Source organism: Pygocentrus nattereri, chromosome 26, assembly GCF_015220715.1.
Source record: "Pygocentrus nattereri isolate fPygNat1 chromosome 26, fPygNat1.pri, whole genome shotgun sequence".
Lineage (NCBI taxonomy): Eukaryota > Metazoa > Chordata > Actinopteri > Characiformes > Serrasalmidae > Pygocentrus > Pygocentrus nattereri.
In genome coordinates this window covers 20,052,341-20,071,291 of record NC_051236.1, presented here as the reverse complement: position 1 = coordinate 20,071,291, position 18,951 = coordinate 20,052,341, and the positions used below count along the sequence as shown (strand labels likewise).

The 18,951-nt window shown below is 40.6% G+C and overlaps 1 protein-coding gene across 5 annotated transcripts in view; it reads left to right on the top strand.

Moving 5' to 3' along the window:
• The window catches only part of herc2 (HECT and RLD domain containing E3 ubiquitin protein ligase 2), a 70,586-nt gene that overhangs the window by 26,691 nt on the left and 24,944 nt on the right, over window positions 1–18,951 (top strand). For 3 of the 5 annotated variants that reach the window (XM_017720611.2, XM_017720636.2, XM_017720629.2), the window contains 34 exons: window positions 1,113–1,364; window positions 1,467–1,660; window positions 1,852–2,052; window positions 2,623–2,851; window positions 3,167–3,291; window positions 3,610–3,788; window positions 3,997–4,181; window positions 4,351–4,515; window positions 4,878–5,063; window positions 5,181–5,351; window positions 5,608–5,711; window positions 5,862–6,012; window positions 6,239–6,453; window positions 8,053–8,185; window positions 8,438–8,565; window positions 8,678–8,873; window positions 9,343–9,482; window positions 9,626–9,802; window positions 10,294–10,430; window positions 10,520–10,671; window positions 10,797–10,988; window positions 12,022–12,209; window positions 12,332–12,524; window positions 12,660–12,842; window positions 12,982–13,166; window positions 13,710–13,857; window positions 14,059–14,255; window positions 14,372–14,602; window positions 14,752–14,890; window positions 16,029–16,175; window positions 17,341–17,483; window positions 17,858–18,125; window positions 18,617–18,759; window positions 18,852–18,950. In XM_017720611.2, coding sequence (XP_017576100.1) covers window positions 1,113–1,364; window positions 1,467–1,660; window positions 1,852–2,052; window positions 2,623–2,851; window positions 3,167–3,291; window positions 3,610–3,788; window positions 3,997–4,181; window positions 4,351–4,515; window positions 4,878–5,063; window positions 5,181–5,351; window positions 5,608–5,711; window positions 5,862–6,012; window positions 6,239–6,453; window positions 8,053–8,185; window positions 8,438–8,565; window positions 8,678–8,873; window positions 9,343–9,482; window positions 9,626–9,802; window positions 10,294–10,430; window positions 10,520–10,671; window positions 10,797–10,988; window positions 12,022–12,209; window positions 12,332–12,524; window positions 12,660–12,842; window positions 12,982–13,166; window positions 13,710–13,857; window positions 14,059–14,255; window positions 14,372–14,602; window positions 14,752–14,890; window positions 16,029–16,175; window positions 17,341–17,483; window positions 17,858–18,125; window positions 18,617–18,759; window positions 18,852–18,950 — 5,876 coding nt within the window. The remainder of the gene's footprint in view (window positions 1–1,112; window positions 1,365–1,466; window positions 1,661–1,851; window positions 2,053–2,622; window positions 2,852–3,166; window positions 3,292–3,609; window positions 3,789–3,996; window positions 4,182–4,350; window positions 4,516–4,877; window positions 5,064–5,180; window positions 5,352–5,607; window positions 5,712–5,861; window positions 6,013–6,238; window positions 6,454–8,052; window positions 8,186–8,437; window positions 8,566–8,677; window positions 8,874–9,342; window positions 9,483–9,625; window positions 9,803–10,293; window positions 10,431–10,519; window positions 10,672–10,796; window positions 10,989–12,021; window positions 12,210–12,331; window positions 12,525–12,659; window positions 12,843–12,981; window positions 13,167–13,709; window positions 13,858–14,058; window positions 14,256–14,371; window positions 14,603–14,751; window positions 14,891–16,028; window positions 16,176–17,340; window positions 17,484–17,857; window positions 18,126–18,616; window positions 18,760–18,851; window position 18,951) is intronic. The other 2 variants (XM_017720644.2, XM_017720621.2) reach the window with 1 other exon arrangement.

The window sequence follows — 18,951 nt, the reverse complement described above, 5'->3', positions numbered from 1 at the left end:
ATATAAAATGTTGCTGATGTGAGTAAGAGGGCTTTTCTGATGTAGTGCAGTCACTCACAGCAAACTGTGAAGACCACAATCAAATAGAGATGCAGCTCATTAGCTATTAACATCTTAATGAGGGAGTGAGGGAGCCATTCAGAATCAGCACTTACTGGCTGCTTGAATCCTGTGGGGAGAGGTAGCTGCTAAGACTTTTGATTCCTCCACAAGGCTTAAATTTCTGTTTCACGTTTAATGGAGCAGCAGTAATGTGTGTCTGTTGCTACATTTAAGGTAGAGCAAAAAATTTGAATAAAAAGCTGGCTAACTTCAGCTTCATGTTTTCACCTTTCTCCCATATGTCAAATGTATGGATGGTGTCTTCTTCAGATATGCTAAATAATTTATGTATTAGCACAGGTATCCGATCTTTTCATTAGGCAATATTGGCACTGTGCCGCTGTTCATTCTCCTCAGTTTGCCTGTTGTTGTTGTACTTGACTGAGAAATCAGCTTCATTTCAAACAGCTTGGTTAATCAACTATCCAAGGAAGACTTACCAAACCAGTTTTTTCCAGTTCTGAGAGCTGCACAGCAGTTGATGTGATGATTATCACTGTTAGGATTCATGCTTTGTGTTAAAACGAACTGTAGAAACCATTCCCCTTACAATGCATTTTATAGCATGAAATCTAATTGTATTTAATTCACGGTGCAATTTGTCTCACAATTCTTGTTTCAAAAGAAATGAATCGTGTGAATCGTAAAATTAAATGTGTATCATGACATAGCTAATGTTCAGTTATGAAAACTGGCATCTTATATTTAGGGGCTGCATGATATGGGCTAAATATTGTGATTACAAAATATTTTGATTGCAAGAAATGACATTATTATATTAACATGGTTATGTGATTAACCACAATACATGGTGCAAAAATTGGCCTGCCTTTTTTGTTCATAATTATTTACCATTAATTAACATGGATGATGTGAATCTCTTTATTCATTTAAAATTTGTGTAAAATATGTCATTGTACAGGATGCTTGCAGCACGCAATGAAAATGTAATACTATACCCTGTTTTCACTTTTCCTTCTCTCTCTGTGTCTATCTATGTCTCTTTCTAGGCCAGGTATGGTCATGGGGGGATGGGGATTATGGGAAGCTGGGCCGTGGAGGCAGTGATGGCTGTAAGAGTCCAAAGCTGGTGGAAAAGCTACAGGATTTAGACATAGTAAAGGTGTGTTGTGGCAGTCAGTTCTCAGTAGCTCTCACTAAAGATGGCCAGGTATATACCTGGGGCAAAGGAGACAATCAGCGCCTTGGCCATGGCACTGACGAGCATGTCCGTTATCCCAAACTGCTGGACAGTCTACAAGGTTAGAATTTACCATGATTTATATTGCAGGTTTGAAAAATATTTCAGGAATACCTTGTGATGAAATTCCTTGATCATGTGTGTGTTCCTCTGCACCATGTAGGGAAAAAGGTTGTTGATATAGCAGTGGGCTCAACACACTGCCTTGCCCTCACAGAGGATGGAGAGGTGCACAGCTGGGGAAGTAACGATAAACTACAGCATTTTGACACTCTCTTCTCCAACAAGAAGCAACCCAAAGCTCTGCCAGGTCTCAACTCCAAACATATAGTGGGCATCTCTTGTGGTCCAGGCCAGGTACTGCATTCTTATCTCTGGGGATCTAAACTTTGTTTGGCTGAGACACAACTTTGTCATGAAGGAAACTGTATTAGTATTCTTGTTGGATGGGAATTTTCACAGGTTTGCTCATAAACAGTTGCTATGTCTGTGTGGAATTTTTGGTGTAGGTTTGTTTAATAGTCCCTTTTGCTCTTTGTCTTTCTCAGAGTTTTGCATGGTCCTCTTGCTCAGAGTGGTCAGTAGGGCTGCGTGTTCCATTTGTGGTAGATGTGTGCCCAATGACCTTTGAGCAGCTGGACCTGCTACTGCGGCAAGTCAGTGAGGGCATGGACGGCAGCTCGGACTGGCCGCCACCTCAGGAGAAAGAATGTATGGTCGTGGCCACTCTCAACCTGCTCAGACTACAGGTCAATGATTATCTATGGAGGCCCACAAACTATAAAGCCTAGTAGGGAACATTAGGCCTGGGTGCTGAAACTTAAAAAATAATTATTGAAATTAATTAATTAATTTTATTATAATAACATTCCAATCTGGTATAAGCAGGAAAAGGTTTCCTGCTATGGGATGCTAGTTAGTGATGTGTGCCTTCTTGGCTACACAAACCAGTTAGGAACTACAGTAGCAAAAAATTGTGTTAAAAATATGAGAAAAAGGAAGTCAAGGAGTGTGAGTTGATGAACAAGTTTCAGCTCAAGATGACAGTGTGGCAAAAAGGCATTTTTTTGCTAAATTTATTTGAAATTTTGGAAGATTTGTGTGTTTAGGGCTCAAAATATTATTCAGACTAAAAACCAAGCATTAGGAAATAAAGTAATAGTAGTTATTAAATATGGAGAAAATATGCTCTCAAGATTATTATTAAATATTTTTCCCAGATTATCTTAACTGTTAACTTTTGTGACCATCCCCTTCGATCTGCTTTACGTGGTCTTGTTTGTTCAACCATGTTGTGGTCTCCTGTCTGTGGCCTACAGCTTCATGCAGCCATTAGTAACCAGGTGGACCCAGAGGAGCTAGGACTAGGACTGGGCAGCAGCTTACTCAACAACCTCAAGCAGACGGTGGTGACGCTGGCCAGCAACGCCGGGGTGCTCAATACCGTACAGGCAGCCGCGCAGGCTGTGCTCCAGAGTGGCTGGTCAGTGCTACTGCCCACTGCAGAGGAAAGAGCTAGAGCCCTGTCCTCACTGCTGCCCAATGCAGGTCAGTCTCATTGTGGGCTGGGGCATCAAAGGGCAATCTTTATACTGTTATATCACAGATTACATCACACACAGAGCTGGTCTATGGTCTCAAAGGTCATTCTTTCTTGCCATGAAGATTAGTCCAACATCTTGCTCCATCATGTTCAAGCCTTTTTCTTTAGAAATCTTCTGTTCCAATATATTTTGACATGTTTGGTACTGTGTATACAGATTAGATTTATTGTAAATATTTGTGAAAATATAGTAGATAAAGTACATAAAAATGTAGTTTAATTAATGTTTGAGTTTATTACTGTGTATGTTTGTGTGTCAGCCTCTGGTAATGAGATGAGCGTGAGTCCAGGCCGGCGCTTCATGATTGACCTCTTGGTCAGCAGTCTAATGGCAGACGGAGGACTAGAGTCTGCTCTGAACGCTGCCATCACAGCTGAGATCCAGGTCAGTGTGCATTATTCAGCAGCCGTTTCATCATTTATTCACATCCAGTGTGCCTCAGGTCTACCTTGCTTGATGTAGCGTGGTCAAATACCTGCCTAAGGAAGACTATGTCTGGAAATTGATTTCTCATACACAGAAAAAAAGCTATATTTTAAATAAAAGTTTACTTGTTTTGATTTATTACTGCCCTTTGATTCATTTATTTATTTTTAACTCTGGCAGTACTCGCATTTTTGCCACCAAATTTGTTTCACATAATTATCAGCATAGTGTACTGTTTCTCTTAAAGATATACTATATGTGGTTGTTGTCTGTCAGGATATTGAGGCTAAGAAAGAGGCACAGAAGGAGAAGGAGATTGATGAGCAGGAGGCTAATGCCTCCACTTTGCACCGCTGCCGCACCACCCTGGATAAAGACCTCATTAACACGGGCATCTATGAGTCCGCAAGCAAACAGAGCTTACCGCTGGTCCAGCTCGTCCAACAGCTTCTCAGGTACTGAACACCTAAGCTATGCTGATCAACTCTAGCTATCTGCTATTTAGTTTCACTGTTGCTGGATACAAAATTATTTCGTTTAGTCAAAAAAGTCAAAAGCTTTTATTGTCCTGTCAACTTCATACATAAATTGACTCCATAGAAATGCACTAATTGGAAAAGGATGTTTTTAATTCATTGTTCCCATTCTCATTTCATTGCTCAGGAATATTGCGTCACAGACTATAGCACGTCTGAAAGATGTGGCACGTCGCATTTCAAATTGCCAGGATGCAGAGCAGGTGAGTAAAGAGCGCTCTGCTTCCCTGGACCTTCTTCTGCGCTTTCAGAGACTGCTGGTCTGCAAGCTGTATGTGGGAGTCAACGGCACTGTGGGAGTAGGGGGATACAGTGAGTACCAGGCACACACACAGAGCATGATGTTACATAAGGTTAGACCTCCATGCTTCATGGCTTTAAATTACAATTGATCTGTTTGGGTCCATAGAGAACCTAAATAGACTAGATAACTAGATGCTATATGGTTTTAAAAGAGGCTGTTCTGTATTCTGTGTTTTAGCTTTGACCCACTCTGAGATTCTGGGAGTGGGCTCCCTGTTGAAGAAGTACATTGCCTTGCTGTGTACACACATTGGGGACATCCTTCCTGTAGCCACCAGCATCGCTTTTAACAGTCACCGCCACTTTGCTGAGGTGTCCCGTGTCATTGAGGGAGACCTTACTGGTAACTCGCAAACATTTGATTAGAATTCTCATTTCTATAGAGTGATTGAATGTTCAGTATGTTGTGTGTTGTTGTTGTTGTTGTGTGGGTTTTTTTTTATTTTTTTTAGCAACTTTGTTTTATAGCCACTAGATTTGGCAAGAAGGCAGATTTGCAAATTTTTGAAAGTTTGGAATCCGTGTTACTAAAAATATAAATTCAGTTTGTTGCAAATAAATGATAAGAAATAATCTGCAGTTCCATTTTTTTATTGTTTAAGTTGTTAAAATGATTGCAAACTATTGAATGGTATTTATAGCATATGGTTATATGTAGTGTTGGTAAGCTTTTGTTAACTGCGCTGTCCACGTCTGTTCCTCAAGGTGTGTTGCTCCCAGAGCTGGTGGTGTCCATTGTGCTCCTACTGACTCTCGATGCAGGCTTGATGCAGGAGACTGGTTCCATCCCTCTGCTGGCTGCCCTGCTGGAACATGTGGACCGCTTTAACCACCTTGCCCCAGGCCATGAGAGAGATGACAGTGAAGACCTTGCCTGGCCTGGTCTCATGGGTGTGTGGGAACATTCATTCTTGGTCTTCTCATGAAGAGTCATTTAATTTAAGTAAATTCTTTCTCATTTCAGGATTTGAAGCAGGAAGTAAGGTGGCATTTTCAATGTTTTTACAGGATCCTTCTTTAATGGGCCAAGCTCAAAGAACAATGAGGAGGTTTCACTTATCCGCAAAGCTGACCTGGAGAACCACAACAAAGATGGTGGCTTTTGGACAGTCATTGATGGAAAAGTATATGACATCAAAGACTTCCAGGCCCAGTCTCTTACTGGAAACACTATTCTTGGTATGCCAGATGAAATGGGAGTGAAGATATCTGGTATTCAGTCAGATTGCTTGCCATATCTTATTACAGGAATGTTAAACCATAGCTGTATGTGTTTCCTGAAATGACCCCCAATAAGCAACTTCATAGATATGATGAAAGTGTCCGTACAAAATCTTCACCGCATTGATTTTAATTCTCTACAGGGTGGAATATTTGGTTTTAAATGAGGAATGGGTCTAATATCATCACGGTTGTGCTTTCTTCTTCTTTGTAGCTCAGTTTGCTGGGGAGGACCCTGTGGTGGCTCTAGAGGCTGCTCTTCAGTTTGAAGACACCCGAGAATCAATGCAGGCTTTTTGCGTAGGACAGTATATGGAGGTAAGTTTTTCACACTTTTTTTTTTTTTTCTTTTCTTTTTTTCCTTTTTCTTCAAACTGCCCTTAACATAATGCGAAAAGCACATTCATACTAGTTTAAAAGGCATGATGATCTAATAACTGACTCCCCTGTGGTGGTTCTTGTGTCTAGCCCAATCAAGAGACAGTAACAACCCCAGACCTGAGCAGTCTGTCCTCTCCACTGATTGACACTGAGAGAAACTTGGGCCTGCTGCTTGGCCTTCATGCCTCCTACCTGGCCATGAGCACACCACTCTCTCGCATGGAGATAGAATGTGACAGTAAGTGCCTTTCTCTCACTTTGCTATCTCTTTCTCTTATCTGTATGGAAGTGAGTGCAATGCCTCAGATTGAACATGGACCATATCATGAGAAATTAAAACAATGCCATACTTTACATTTTGAAAGTAATCCATTGTCATTTGGTGTACATTTTGATTTTTGTTTTTTTGTTTTAAAAAAAGTACATTCTTAATGACTACAATCTTATTTGCTTTGCTCCTTCAGAGTGGCTCCAGTCATCGATCTTCTGTGGGGGTCTGCAGACCAGTCAGATCCACTATAACTATAATGAGGAGAAGGATGAGGACCATTGCAGCTCTCCAGGGACCACTACACCTGACAAAGCCAAACTCTACTCCCGTAGAATCACTCTCAGTGACCATGCACAGCCTTTTCTACAGGCAATTGCTGATAACACTACCCAGGACCACACTGTGAAGGTACATGCACACTGATTAGTGCTAGAATGTATGAGCAGGGTGGAGCAGAGAGTAGAGCAGTCTGATTTTGCCCAGAGAGCAGGTTTTTATTTTTTTTAATAAATGTCAGAGTCAATGTGTCTCTCGCTAAAAAATACTCTGAAGACCTACATACTGGAAATTCTCACTGATCGCAAACAAAGTTCTGCAGATATATTACACTCCTTTCATCTGTTTTGCTGCATGAATGATAAAGGTTGTGTTAAAAGCATGTGCATTTGTTTACCCTCTGCACTTTTCTGGCTTGTGTTTGGATTGTGGTTTTAAGCCTATATCTACTGAAAAATGCCTGTGTAGCGCAGAATGTTTAGCCAGATTTTTTGTTTATAGTCATAAATTGTGTAATTGAAGATTAAGCTTTATAGATTGTTGTCTATATGTTAAAGACTTGTCATAAGAATAAATCATATGGAGCAGATTTTCTCTAATGTGTGAGTGGCAGTCGAGGGCTGGAGGTTAGGAAACTGGCCCTGTAACTGGAAGGTCGCCGGTTCAATCTCCAGTGCCGGCAATCCATGACTGAGGTGTCCTTGAGCAAGACACCTAACCCCCAGCTGCTCCCTGGGCGCCATGGATAGGGCTGACCACCGCTCCGGACAAGTGTGCTCACTGCCCCCTAGTGTGTGGGTGTGTGTGTGTGGTGTTTCACTTTATTGCGATGGGTTAAATGCGGAGGTGGAATCTCCCCGTTTGTGGGATTAAAAAAGTATCACTTAAAAGGAAACCTGGAGCAGAGTGGTGTCTGCCACTCTACACTGATTAATATACAAAATGCAAAGATGTAGCAGTGTGCATGTATACACACTCATGCAATGCATGAATATATATATAATATGAACCCTGAAGATTTTCTCATATGAATCATCAGTTTCAATGCGAAACACAGTTTTTAGTGTACAGCTGCAAAATGAGTTGAGAGCAACGGTGCTTTTTTTTTTTTTTTTTTTTTTTTTTTTTTTTTTTTTTTTTTTTTTTCTTCCCCCCAACTCTGATTACAGTCCTGAAAACACAGTCCTGTTTTGAGGGGAACTATAACTTTTTGCTGTACTACTGCTTTTGTTAGTTTGCTACTTTTTCCATGTATCTGTAGTTCTCCTGTGAGCACTGTCTAGTATAGTCTGCTAAAGATTTCCTCCAATGCCAAATTCAAAGTTACTATTGGTATTACTGGCATCAGCGCTGTATTTTGCTTACTTATGACTCGGCGTCCTTCTGTGTTAAACAGATTTACCATAGCAGTAGCTGGAAATACCTTTTCATTTACAATAGAGCAATCAGTGGAACTTGTTGGCTTTTAAAAACCATATTTGAACAAGAGGTTGCATAGTTATAGCAACATGGCAAAAAAAAAAGAATGCCTTTTATTAGTTGTCATTGCATTACTAACACATTGACTTTGACACCTTGAAGTTTCCTCACTTTTTTAAGCTAACTTAATACTTCTTATGTGTGAAAGATGCTGCATTTAGTTATAGCTCTGACTGATGTCATCATTTTATGGTGCAATTCATGCTGTTACCAATACTGTGTAACAGGCTGCTTCTTCTTTTTGTATTTCAGGACTTTTTATGCCAAATCGAGCGGTGCTGTAAGCAATATCATCTCATCACACCCATCACTTTCCCGCCAGAGCACCCTGTGGAGGAAGTGGGCCGGCTGCTGCTCTGTTGCCTTCTTAAACACCAGGACCTTGGTAACTTAGAAACTGCCCTTTAGTACACACAATTCTTACACTCTTCTCACAATTCTTGGTGAATTGTTGACTTTTTTCTTTTAGTTTCCTGTAATCATGACTGACTATGTCTGCTTGTTGTATTGATCTCAATAGTCATGTCAACAAAATGTTATGATCGTGTTTCTACTTGCTGTGTTTCTTCTTTTATATTGTGAACATTCTTGTTTGTGTTAGGAAAAATTTGACACCGACTGATCTCTCCCTATGTAGGTCACATTGCCCTTTCGCTTGTCAATCAGTGTGCCTTGGCTGTGGACCAGGGGAAGCAGCGGTCCCTTCCCAAATCTGTGATTGATGTGTGTCGAATGGTGTACCAGGCCAAGTGCTCTTTAATCAAAGTAAGATTTTCTAACAAGTAAAAGTTTCAATTTTGTCAGTTTTGTTATAATGTCACCATTGTATTGAGGCTGTCGTTTTCTCATGGCTTTCTTTCTGTCATTGCTTGAACAGACCCATCAGGAGCAGGGCCGATCCTATAAAGAAGTGTGTGCTCCTGTAATTGAAAGGCTGCGATTTCTTTTTAATGAGCTGAGACCGGCTGTCAGTAATGACTTGTCCATAGTGTGCAAGCTGAAGCTGTTGAGCTCTCAGCCCCGCTGGAAAATGATCACCCGAAAGCTGATTAGAGAGTGCAGAAAAAAGCGAGGTGGGCTCCAATATGGCCAGTTAGCAGAAATAATACAAAAAATAGAATAAACCTTGTTATCTCATGTTGATCAACGCTAGTTTTGATTCAAGACAGTGTTGCCTAGTAAAAGTTAGGGATGTAAATCTCTGACATGACAAAGATTCGGTTTAGTTATGATTCTTTTGCAAACGATTTGTCCATCATAGAAATGACAAATTTCACCTCAATTTAAATCACATATTTTGTTGTAAAACTGTATTTTAAATTACACTAAATACACCAATTGTTACTTGTATTTCAACAGGCCAAGACATACTTTTAATAATTATTATTGTAATTGATTATTATAATGTTCCAAAATTCATGCTGTTGAATTGCAGCCATACGATTGATGCAATATCATGGATTTTTACATTTTTACAATCCTAGTAAGAGTTACAGTTATTTTTTTTGATATCTATATTTCCTGTGGCTCTCTCTCCCTTAGTGCCTAAAAAGTCAGAATCTGCAGATGTGGAAGAATGTAAGCAGGAGAGAGAGAGGGAAGGGACCAACGAGGAAGAACCCCCGCCTCCTATTGGTCCCACACCTGTGGACAAGAAACAAATCACTGTCAAATCACCAAAGGTACTCCCTTCTATCTCTGATTGCTTACTTTATACTGCTCTGTGACTGTTTGTTTCTCTTCATTGTTCTGTATACATAATCATATTGTAGCAGTGCTCTTGTTTTCTTTTTGCTCATTCACTTTCCTAACTTTGTTTATTTAGCAGGATAAATGGCAGCCTCTACTGAACACTGTAGCGAATGTTCAGAAATACCGCTGGTTGAAGCACAGCGTGCAGGGTTCCTGCTCTCAGTCCAGCCTCATGAGCACCATTGTGGAATTTGCTCTCAAAGAGGAACCGCTGGATGTGGAGAAGATGAGGAAGTGCCTTCTCAAACAGGTTAAGAGACTTTTATGATAACTTTCTTAAAGGACCTGCTTCATGAAAATGTAATTTAGACAGTTTACCAGTTGAGAATTACCAGTTGAACATCTGTGCAAACAATCTCTCTTTAACTAGTTTACACTTTTGCTGTCTGTAATGGTCAGAAAGCTAACCTGCTAATGGACCAGTTCAGCCTTTAAAGAAGGAGCCAATGTAATACTGCGACTCACTGATTAAGTTCCAAAGTAAAGAATATGTTACTTAGGTGCCTATTAAGAGGTGAAAATGTCATCTGTATTTAAACTAAATCTGATATCTGTTATAGCACTGAGGTAATCCTAGTAGCTTAGTATACCATGACATACCATGGTGAAAATACCAGGGTCGCTAGCAGAAATTAGCATAGCAATTTTTTGTTGAACTTCAGCAAATCAACACATTTCTATGTTAAACTTTAAGTTTTTGAATTTGAGTCCAAACATATGTCATTTACCTCATTTCCTCAGCTGGAGCGAGCAGAGGTGAGGCTGGAAGGAATAGACACTATGCTGAAACTAGCCTCCAAAAGCTTTCTGCTGCCTTCTGTACAATATGCCATGCTCTGTGGCTGGCAAAGGGTCATCCCTGAAGGGTGCAATATAGGGTAAGTGAACAAAACCAAACTTTTAAACTGTTGGAAGTGTTTGCGCATATAGCCAAATGTTTATTGCATGTTTTCTTCTCCTTCTGTAGAGAGCCTCTGTCTGACTGTCTGAAGGATGTGGATCTCATTCCTCCCTTTAACCGCATGTTGCTGGAGGTCACCTTCGGTAAACTGTACACCTGGGCCATCCAAAACGTCCGCAACATCCTGCTGGAGGCCAGCGTTAAATTTAAAGAACTTGGTACACCTTGAAGCAAAGAATAATTTTTGAAAGATGTTTTAAATCCTTTTCAGATTTGTAGCTTTGATGTGGTGTAATAGTGATTGTTTAACACTTTTTTTTTTTTTTTATTCTTTTCCATGCAGGAGTGCAGCCTGTCCCTCTGCAGACCATCACAAATGAGAACCCTGCAGGGCCCAGTTTGGGCACCGTTCCACAAGCACGTTTTCTCCTGGCCATGCTCCACATGTTAACCCTGAAACACGGAGCCAACAGCCTCAGCCTGCTGCTCAACTCCGGCACCCTGGCCCTCACACAGAGTGTCCTGCGCCTCATTGGTCAGAACTGAACTTATTCGGTCTTAACTTGCAGTCAATACTTTTACCTTTTATATTCAGTTTAGGTATAGCTTGCAGTTACTCTCTGTCTGACTTCTGAACGAAGGTAACTAAAATCATAGTTGGTATACCATCTCTGGACATACTCTTAGTGTTTTAACTGTAACTGTAAATTACATGGAAGCATTCATAAGTACTGTTCAACCAGAGTACATTTTCTGGTCCTATGTCCGTAATGTTGTGACAGGATGTCTGTAATGTTTGTGGCTGATTCCCAGAGGATAAGGGATATCTGTATAACTTGCAAAAGACACTAAAGACTAAAGTGTCAACTCGATTTGCATTTTGTTATCACAGTAAAAGTGGAAAAAACAGATTTGTGTCCACATAACTTTTAGTTGAGTTAGTATGTCTCTACATATATTCATATGGCAAATCTGGCTGCCCCTCGTCAAATAACGTTTTGTTAAACATGGTGGCATAAAATGTGGATTGTGAAAAAGGTCAGAGATTGAGGTGTTCAAACTTTTTGGTTTATCCAGGCTGTACCTATTGTATGGCACACAGTAGATTAGTTATAGATTAAAGAGATGTTATTACACTGACAGGTGTTTTTATTTATTTTAATGTTCAGCATCATACACTTTAGGTCAATGCTTATTGGCTTGATTTGAGTCATGAAAAATACATTTAAATGATGCCTCAATTGTCTCCTTACTGACGATTCCAGAAATGTTTCCTGAGGTATGGTATATAATAAGGTAAAAGCTACTGTAATTGTTACAGATGTGAGAGTATACAGCTCAAAATAAGAAAAAGTGGAACAGGCTGAGTTGTGAGGTTCATACAGGACTAAACTGTAGAGATACTGCGGTAACAGTTGCATAATTGCATTTCCCTTCGCAAAAACCAATCCAAAGTCGTAATATCAGTGTAATTGAAGAATGTGAGTAGGATAGATTTTGTGAATTATTTTTATTTATTTATTTCCTAGTTCACATATAGCTTAGATGTACAGTGACATTTCTTGCAGGTCCCAGTTCAGATAGCAGTGAGGAGGATTTAAGTGCTGGAGCTCACGGAGGCTCAGCCACAGTACTGGAGGAATCCAGGAAGGAGACCGCCCCGGCGCCCCTCCCTGCATCTGGACCTGAACTGGCTGCCATGATGAAGATTGGCACCAGGGTGATGAGAGGACAGGACTGGAAATGGGGTGATCAGGTATGTGAAAGCTGTCTGTGGTTTTCTTGTTAATTAGTGTAGAGATGTGTATTCACACTGATATTTTTAGCAGTGAATTTCTGTATGTATAACCATGTTCATGTTTTGTGTTTGCTCTTCAGGATGGCCCTCCTCCAGGTCTAGGACGAGTGATTGGTGAGTTAGGGGAGGATGGCTGGATTCGGGTACAGTGGGACAACAGCAGCACTAATTCCTACAGGATGGGCAAAGAGGGCAAATATGATCTCAAACTAGCAGAGCCTCCCCTTGCTACACAGCCTGCTACTGAAGACTCAGACACAGAGGATGACACTGGTCAGTACTTCCATTCTCTTCCTACTTTTTATGTTTATTCTGCTGTAGCACACCTAACCAAACTACTTAGTTGGTTTAACGGACCCCTACTGAGTTGAATGCACTGTCTTCTGCTTTTCTATCCTGAATTGTTAGAAGGTGAGGTGATGGAGAAAAGCACTCACCCCACAGCTGTCATGTTAACCAGCACGGTGAATCTGCTGAAGACTTTGTCCCTTTCATCTGGAATTCATGCAGAGGTTATGCAGACTGAAGCCACCAGGACTCTATGTGGTCTACTCCGCATGCTTGTGGAGAGTGGAGCCAATGACCAGACTGGTAATTTAATCCTTAGTCTGCTGTGGTATTGGAGATGATGCAGCAGAGCTCTCTGTAGAGCATAAATGATTTTTTAAGGAAATTAAAGAACATATGTCTTTCACTCAATCCTTTTTCTTTCTTTGTGTGTCTGTGTCAGGTTGTCCATCTTACAGGCTGGTATCTCGTGAGCAGCACAGGAGCTGGTGTACTCTGGGCTTTATCCGCAGCATAGCACTGATGCCCCAGATGTGCAGCACTCTGAGCTCCTCTGCATGGATCAGCCTGCTCATCCGCATTGTGGAGGGCCACCAGTCATTCACTGCAGTCACACTACAGAGACAGGTACACACTTGCTACTCTAAACACATGTTCTAAACATTGTTGTTTAAACATTAAAAGGTCCATATGCTATATTTTTCATGTATTTAATTTTTCCCTGAAGTCCACTTATGTTTTGTTGTTTTTTCTATTCTTTTTTAATTGTTTATCTTTTTGAGAAAGTGCCAACTAAATTGCTATAGGCTGAATAGGCAGTCAAATGCAAATAACTTGATGGTTGGGACATTACAAGAATGATTAATTCAAATGAGTTCAAAGCATAGCTAGGCTGCTGAGCAAGGCTGCTTAGTCCTGTTGCAGGAGATCTACCACCCTGGAGAGAGAGCCAAAACCTTTGGTTCTAATTTTCAGATGTCCTTAAAGCCCTTTGTTACCTGTAGCAGGTGTCATTGATTAGGCCTGGAGCTGAATTCTGCTCAGTGGTAGATTTCCATAATCAGAATTGGGCACTCCAGACATTCTTATTTCATCCATCTTGACATCACTGTTACACATCTGCATGTGCTGTACTGATAAATTGGTTTTTACTTTGTTTTCCTCTCTCAGATCCTGGCTCTGCGCTTACTGCAGGCAGTGCTACCATCTTGGGATAAAATGGAGCGCTCTCAGGATATGAAGTTCCTTGTGGAGAAACTTTTCGGGTTCCTGGGCAGCCTTCTTAGCACCTGCTCCTCAGATTTACCACTGCTCAGAGGTAGCATACACCCCTCACATTGTTCCTGAAAACTATTCACAATACAGTCTTTTTTTGGCTTACATAAATCATGAGCTTGCCTTTAGAATATATTAATAATAAAATAAATGAATGTTTTAGCTGTTTGGAGATATTTTTCATGGATAATTTAATAATTTTACATTTAGAATTTTTTCAAAACTTGTTTCATTTGCTCGACAGAGGGTTCTCTACGTAGGAGGAAGTCCCGCCCACAGGCCTCGCTCACAGCCACTCATAGCAGCACGCTAGCAGAAGAGATTGTGGCCGTACTGCGAACGCTGCACTCTCTCAGCCAGTGGAATGGCCTCATCAATGAATACATTAACTCCCAGCTCAGTGGCATTGGAGACATAATGGCAGGTCGTCTGTCAGAAGCGGTACGATCTTCCAGTAATTTAATTTATAAATGACCTGTGCATCTGTACTGCTGGGAATTTCACAAATTAAGTTCCTTGAAGTAATTAAAATCATTCTTCTGCCTCGGCCATGTCAGACACTACTGGAGGAATACTTCCCCAATGCAGAAGCACCAGTGGTGGGCAGTCTAATGGCTGTGCTAGCAGTGATTGGTGGAATTGATGGACGTCTCAGATTAGGTGGTCAGGTGGTTCACGAAGAGTATGGTGAAGGCACAGTAACACGCATCACTCCTAAAGGACGAATCACTGTGCAGTTCTACGAAATGAGGACATGCCGAGTGTGTCTTCTGAGTCAGCTCAAACCGGTGCGTACGCACATCGTGATACATTAGTGTAAATGAACATCACTACATTGTTACATTTGAATTCTCTTTTTCATTCTTGCACATGCGGTGCTATTATACAGAATTTTTATTTCCTTTTGACCCCTTTTTCTTTCTTGTTTTCTTGTCAGCTGCCTGTTGTGTCATTTAGTGTTCAGAACCTGCCCTTTTCAGAGCCAATGCTGGCTGTGTGGGCTCAGCTTGTCAATTTGGCAGGAAGCAAGCTGGAGAAACAACGCATGAAGAAATCCCTAAGCAGAGGACTTGCTGGTACAGTTTTCTTTCTCCCACTACACACACGCATTTCAGTTCACACAGGTGAAGAGAGCACAGCTAAATGAATTCACTGTACTCTCAAAATATCACTGCCTATTTCATTATGTTCTTACTCAGTCAGGTAGACCATACATCCTGTTAGTCAGCTGAAAAGCCCACTGACTCATTGTGCACAGCAGCTCACAGCCTTCCGTCTCTTTCTTCTGCTTCTGCCTTTCTGCCTCCTTTAGGGCTGTTGGCGAAAAAAATGTCATACTTAGTTTTGTTTGAGATTTATTCAGACTTAAGTCAGGAGTTCAGGAATAAATAACAAAAACATTTTTTTTTTATATATTGTTTTTGGCCTTGTCTGTTAGTGAAAACAATTAACAAAAAATCGTTACAAGCCTCACATCCAGTGTTTATAGGTTTATATTAAAACATCATATCCAGATATTTCACATTTCTGTGTTTCTTAGCACTGGTGTAAATGGCCTTTAGAGGTATAAAGGTCCAACTTAATGCTAGGGATGCACCAATATAGGAATAATGGGTCAATACCAAGGTCCAATGTACATATACCTTCATTGCCAATACATAAACAGTTATAAAATTTAGAAATTGGGACTAGATCAGTATTAGCGTTATAGAGAAAAATTTCACTTATTTCTGTAGGTTTACAAATGTAGAAAAATAAATAAAAGTCTGACGTTTTGGTGGTGTTGCCCAGCTTTACGCAACATTCTACTTCTCCAGATTGCAAGAAATTGCATTGGATATCAGTTAAGTTGGATATCAGTTGGATAGTCTAAAAATCGGTCCAGTAAAAATATTTTGTGTGTTTTAAGCAAATATAAGAAGATACACACTGGAATTCCAATATCATAGTGCATTCCTAATTAATTAAATTACATTTTAGGAAATTAATTTTGTATCATGAAATCATAAATTTCACCATGATTTAATTGGATGCGGATCAGTATTATTGTTTATTATGACTGTTTAAATGTGAATAGAGGTGCTATTTACACACATACACTATTTACATGCAAAATAGGCGATAAGAACAATACATCAATGCAGCTGACTTGCTGCCTTCAGTCTGCTGCATTACGATACATTTTACAGTGTGTTTGTGCCCATGATCTTGCAGCAGACCAGGTGGATGTGCACTTGTTGCGTTGTCAGCAGCTGAGACTGTACATCCTGAAGGCTGCGCGAGCTCTGCTGTCCCACCAGGACAAACTCAGACAGATCCTCTCACAGCCAGCAGTCATAGACAGCAGCCCAAACCCCAGCGGTAAGACTGCATTCACTTCACTAGATATATTCTTCTGTATTATTCCCTCCTGCTACTGCATTATCTTTTGTTATGTTTTGTTTTTTCTTCCTCCTGCCTGCTGTCTTTAATTGCATCTCAGTGCTTTTCTTAATTTGTTCTTGCCTCTGTTGTGTATACTCCTTATTTACACAGTACACGCTTATCTATGCCTTTCTCCTTGTGCATCTCCCCCGATACAGAGGTGCTGGGAAATTAATGAAGTTTCTTCAACAGCTCTTCCTACTCACTGCTCGCACAGCACATGTTTGTGTTGGATGGTTTGGGGGTGGACATTTTTAACTGATGCTAAGGAATTTACCTGGATTAAAGCTGCTGCAGAGCCAATATGGCCATTATGGGGGTGGACATGTGTGGATAGTGGTTACTAAGGAACTTGAATTGGATAAAAGCGTCTGCTAAATGTAATGTAATGAATTGTATGTAGGGAAATCACGTTTGCTGTTTATTATGTATGTATGTATGTATGTATGTATGTATGTATGTATGTATGTATGTATGCACTCGCCGGCCACTTTATTAGGTAGTAAAAGCTAGTAATAGTAAAATTGCTAGTAAAAGGTTGGACCTCCTTTTGCCTTCAGAACTGCCTTAATTCTTCATGGCACACTTTCAATAATGTGTTGGAAATATTCCTCAGAGATTTTGGTTGGTTATTTGAGTTACTGTTGCCTTTGTATCATCTTTTCATTTTGATCCGTTCTGTCCATTCTCCTCTGACCTCTCACATCAAGGCATTTTCGTCCACACAACTGCCGCTCACTGGATATTTCCTCTTTTTCTGACCGTTCTCTGTAAACCCTAGAGATGGTTGTGCATGAAAATCCCAGTAGATCAGCAGTTTCTGAAATACTAAGACCAGCCCGTCTGGCACCAACAGCATTCTCTCCCATTCTGATGCTCGGTTTGCACTTCAGCAAGTTGCCTTGACCACCTCTACATGCCTAAATTCATTGTGTTACCGTATGTGTGTGTGTGTGTGTGTGTGTGTTTTGTATTCAGGTGATTGTTAAATGTCATATGTTGGTGATTTGCTGCCTCCTGGTGGTTCAAGACATAATGGCATACTGTCCCAATTATGTAAATTAACTGTGTTGAATGTGCGTGTGTGTGTGGGTGTCTGTAGAGGAGCAAGTTGTGTCATCTCCAGATGTGGGCGATTTGTCTCCTGAGGGTCCTCTTCCTCCCCTCATCCTGCTCCAGCAGCTTCTCTCTGCTGCCACCCAGCCTTCACCCATTAAAGCAATCTTCGATAGGCAGGAGCTCGAGGTCAGTGTTTTTCGTAACATGCAGTATGCTTTTCATTCCCTTGTGCCCTCTGGTGTTGAAAAAGTGCATTAACACATTGATTCATTTATGTAAAGGGAGTGATTTCAAGTGCCTCAATATTGGAATGATCATAATTGTTTGATATAAGTGGTAATTTTTTTTTTTTTTTAAATGTTTCTGACAAAGATTTGTTCTTGCTGTTCATAATATATTATTGTTGTGTTTTTTTTTTTTTTTTAAATAATTGTAAACGAATCATGGTGAAATGCTTCGTGATGCATTGAATTGTAAACAAATCATTTTATGGTCAGAGGCACACTTTCAGTCCCGCTATTTCCACTTTCTCTTACTGGATGCTGTACTGTACTCTGTAGGCGGCGGCTCTGGCTGTGTGTCAGTTCCTGGCAGTGGAGTCCACTCACCCTTCATCTCCACTGTTTGAGGACAGCAGTTCGAGTGAGGCCACCACGCCAGTCACTGTACAGCATGTACGCCCTCCCAAGCAGAAGAAGCACAAGACCTCACCGGTGCCCCCAGCACCCATAGTACTGCAACTCATGGAGATGGGCTTCCAGAGGAAGAATATTGAATTTGCCCTAAAATCCCTGTCTGGAACCACTGGCAGCGCCTCTGGAGTTCCAGGTAGTATGATTTTGTCCAATCAGCTTATCTGTCTGTGAGGATTTTTTTTTTAATACAGGGGAATAGTACTGAGCTTTACTCACTTGATAATAGACTGCACTTGTGTTTTCCTAGTAAGGCTTGTGCATAATTATTCTGTTTATCATCAGGACCAATACATACATGGGTATAATGTTCACATAAATCTTTAAATTTATAACCTGAAGATGCTTTGTGTGGTAATATTCATCTGCATTCCTGCACTTGTTTGTAAACACAGAGTGTTATTTAAGCTTCCTTCAAGCATTGAGTAAATTTTGCAAGTTCCTGTAGTTTCTCCAGAAATATGTACCTAGTTTTCACATTTTTTGTTGCGTTTGTAACTCTACAATAATGTAAGATAATGTAAAGTTTCTATGGGTATATATGTTTCTATATGGCTAGAGAATGTAAATGTAAGATGGTGGGTTGGTCTGTTAGGTACAACATTACCTCTGTTTTGTTTGTTTCAGGTGTGGAGTCACTGGTAGGCTGGCTGTTAGATCACCCTGATGTACACGTCACAGAGCTGTCTGATGCTGACACAGTGTCTGATGAATACTCGGATGAAGAAGTGCTGGAAGAACTTGAGGAGCCAGAAGCAGCTTTTCCTGTGGTAAGCACACATACACAGAAGTCAAAGGAAGACACAGAATCATTTGCTGAGATGTTGACCATTGTTTAATGTTCATTCTTCTTTCTCTCAAGCCTCCTGGAGTCGTGGTCACTGAAAGTCAGACATTTAAGAAGAGGTCGGACTTTCAAAGTAACGATGACTATGCTGTATATGTAAGAGAGAACATACAGG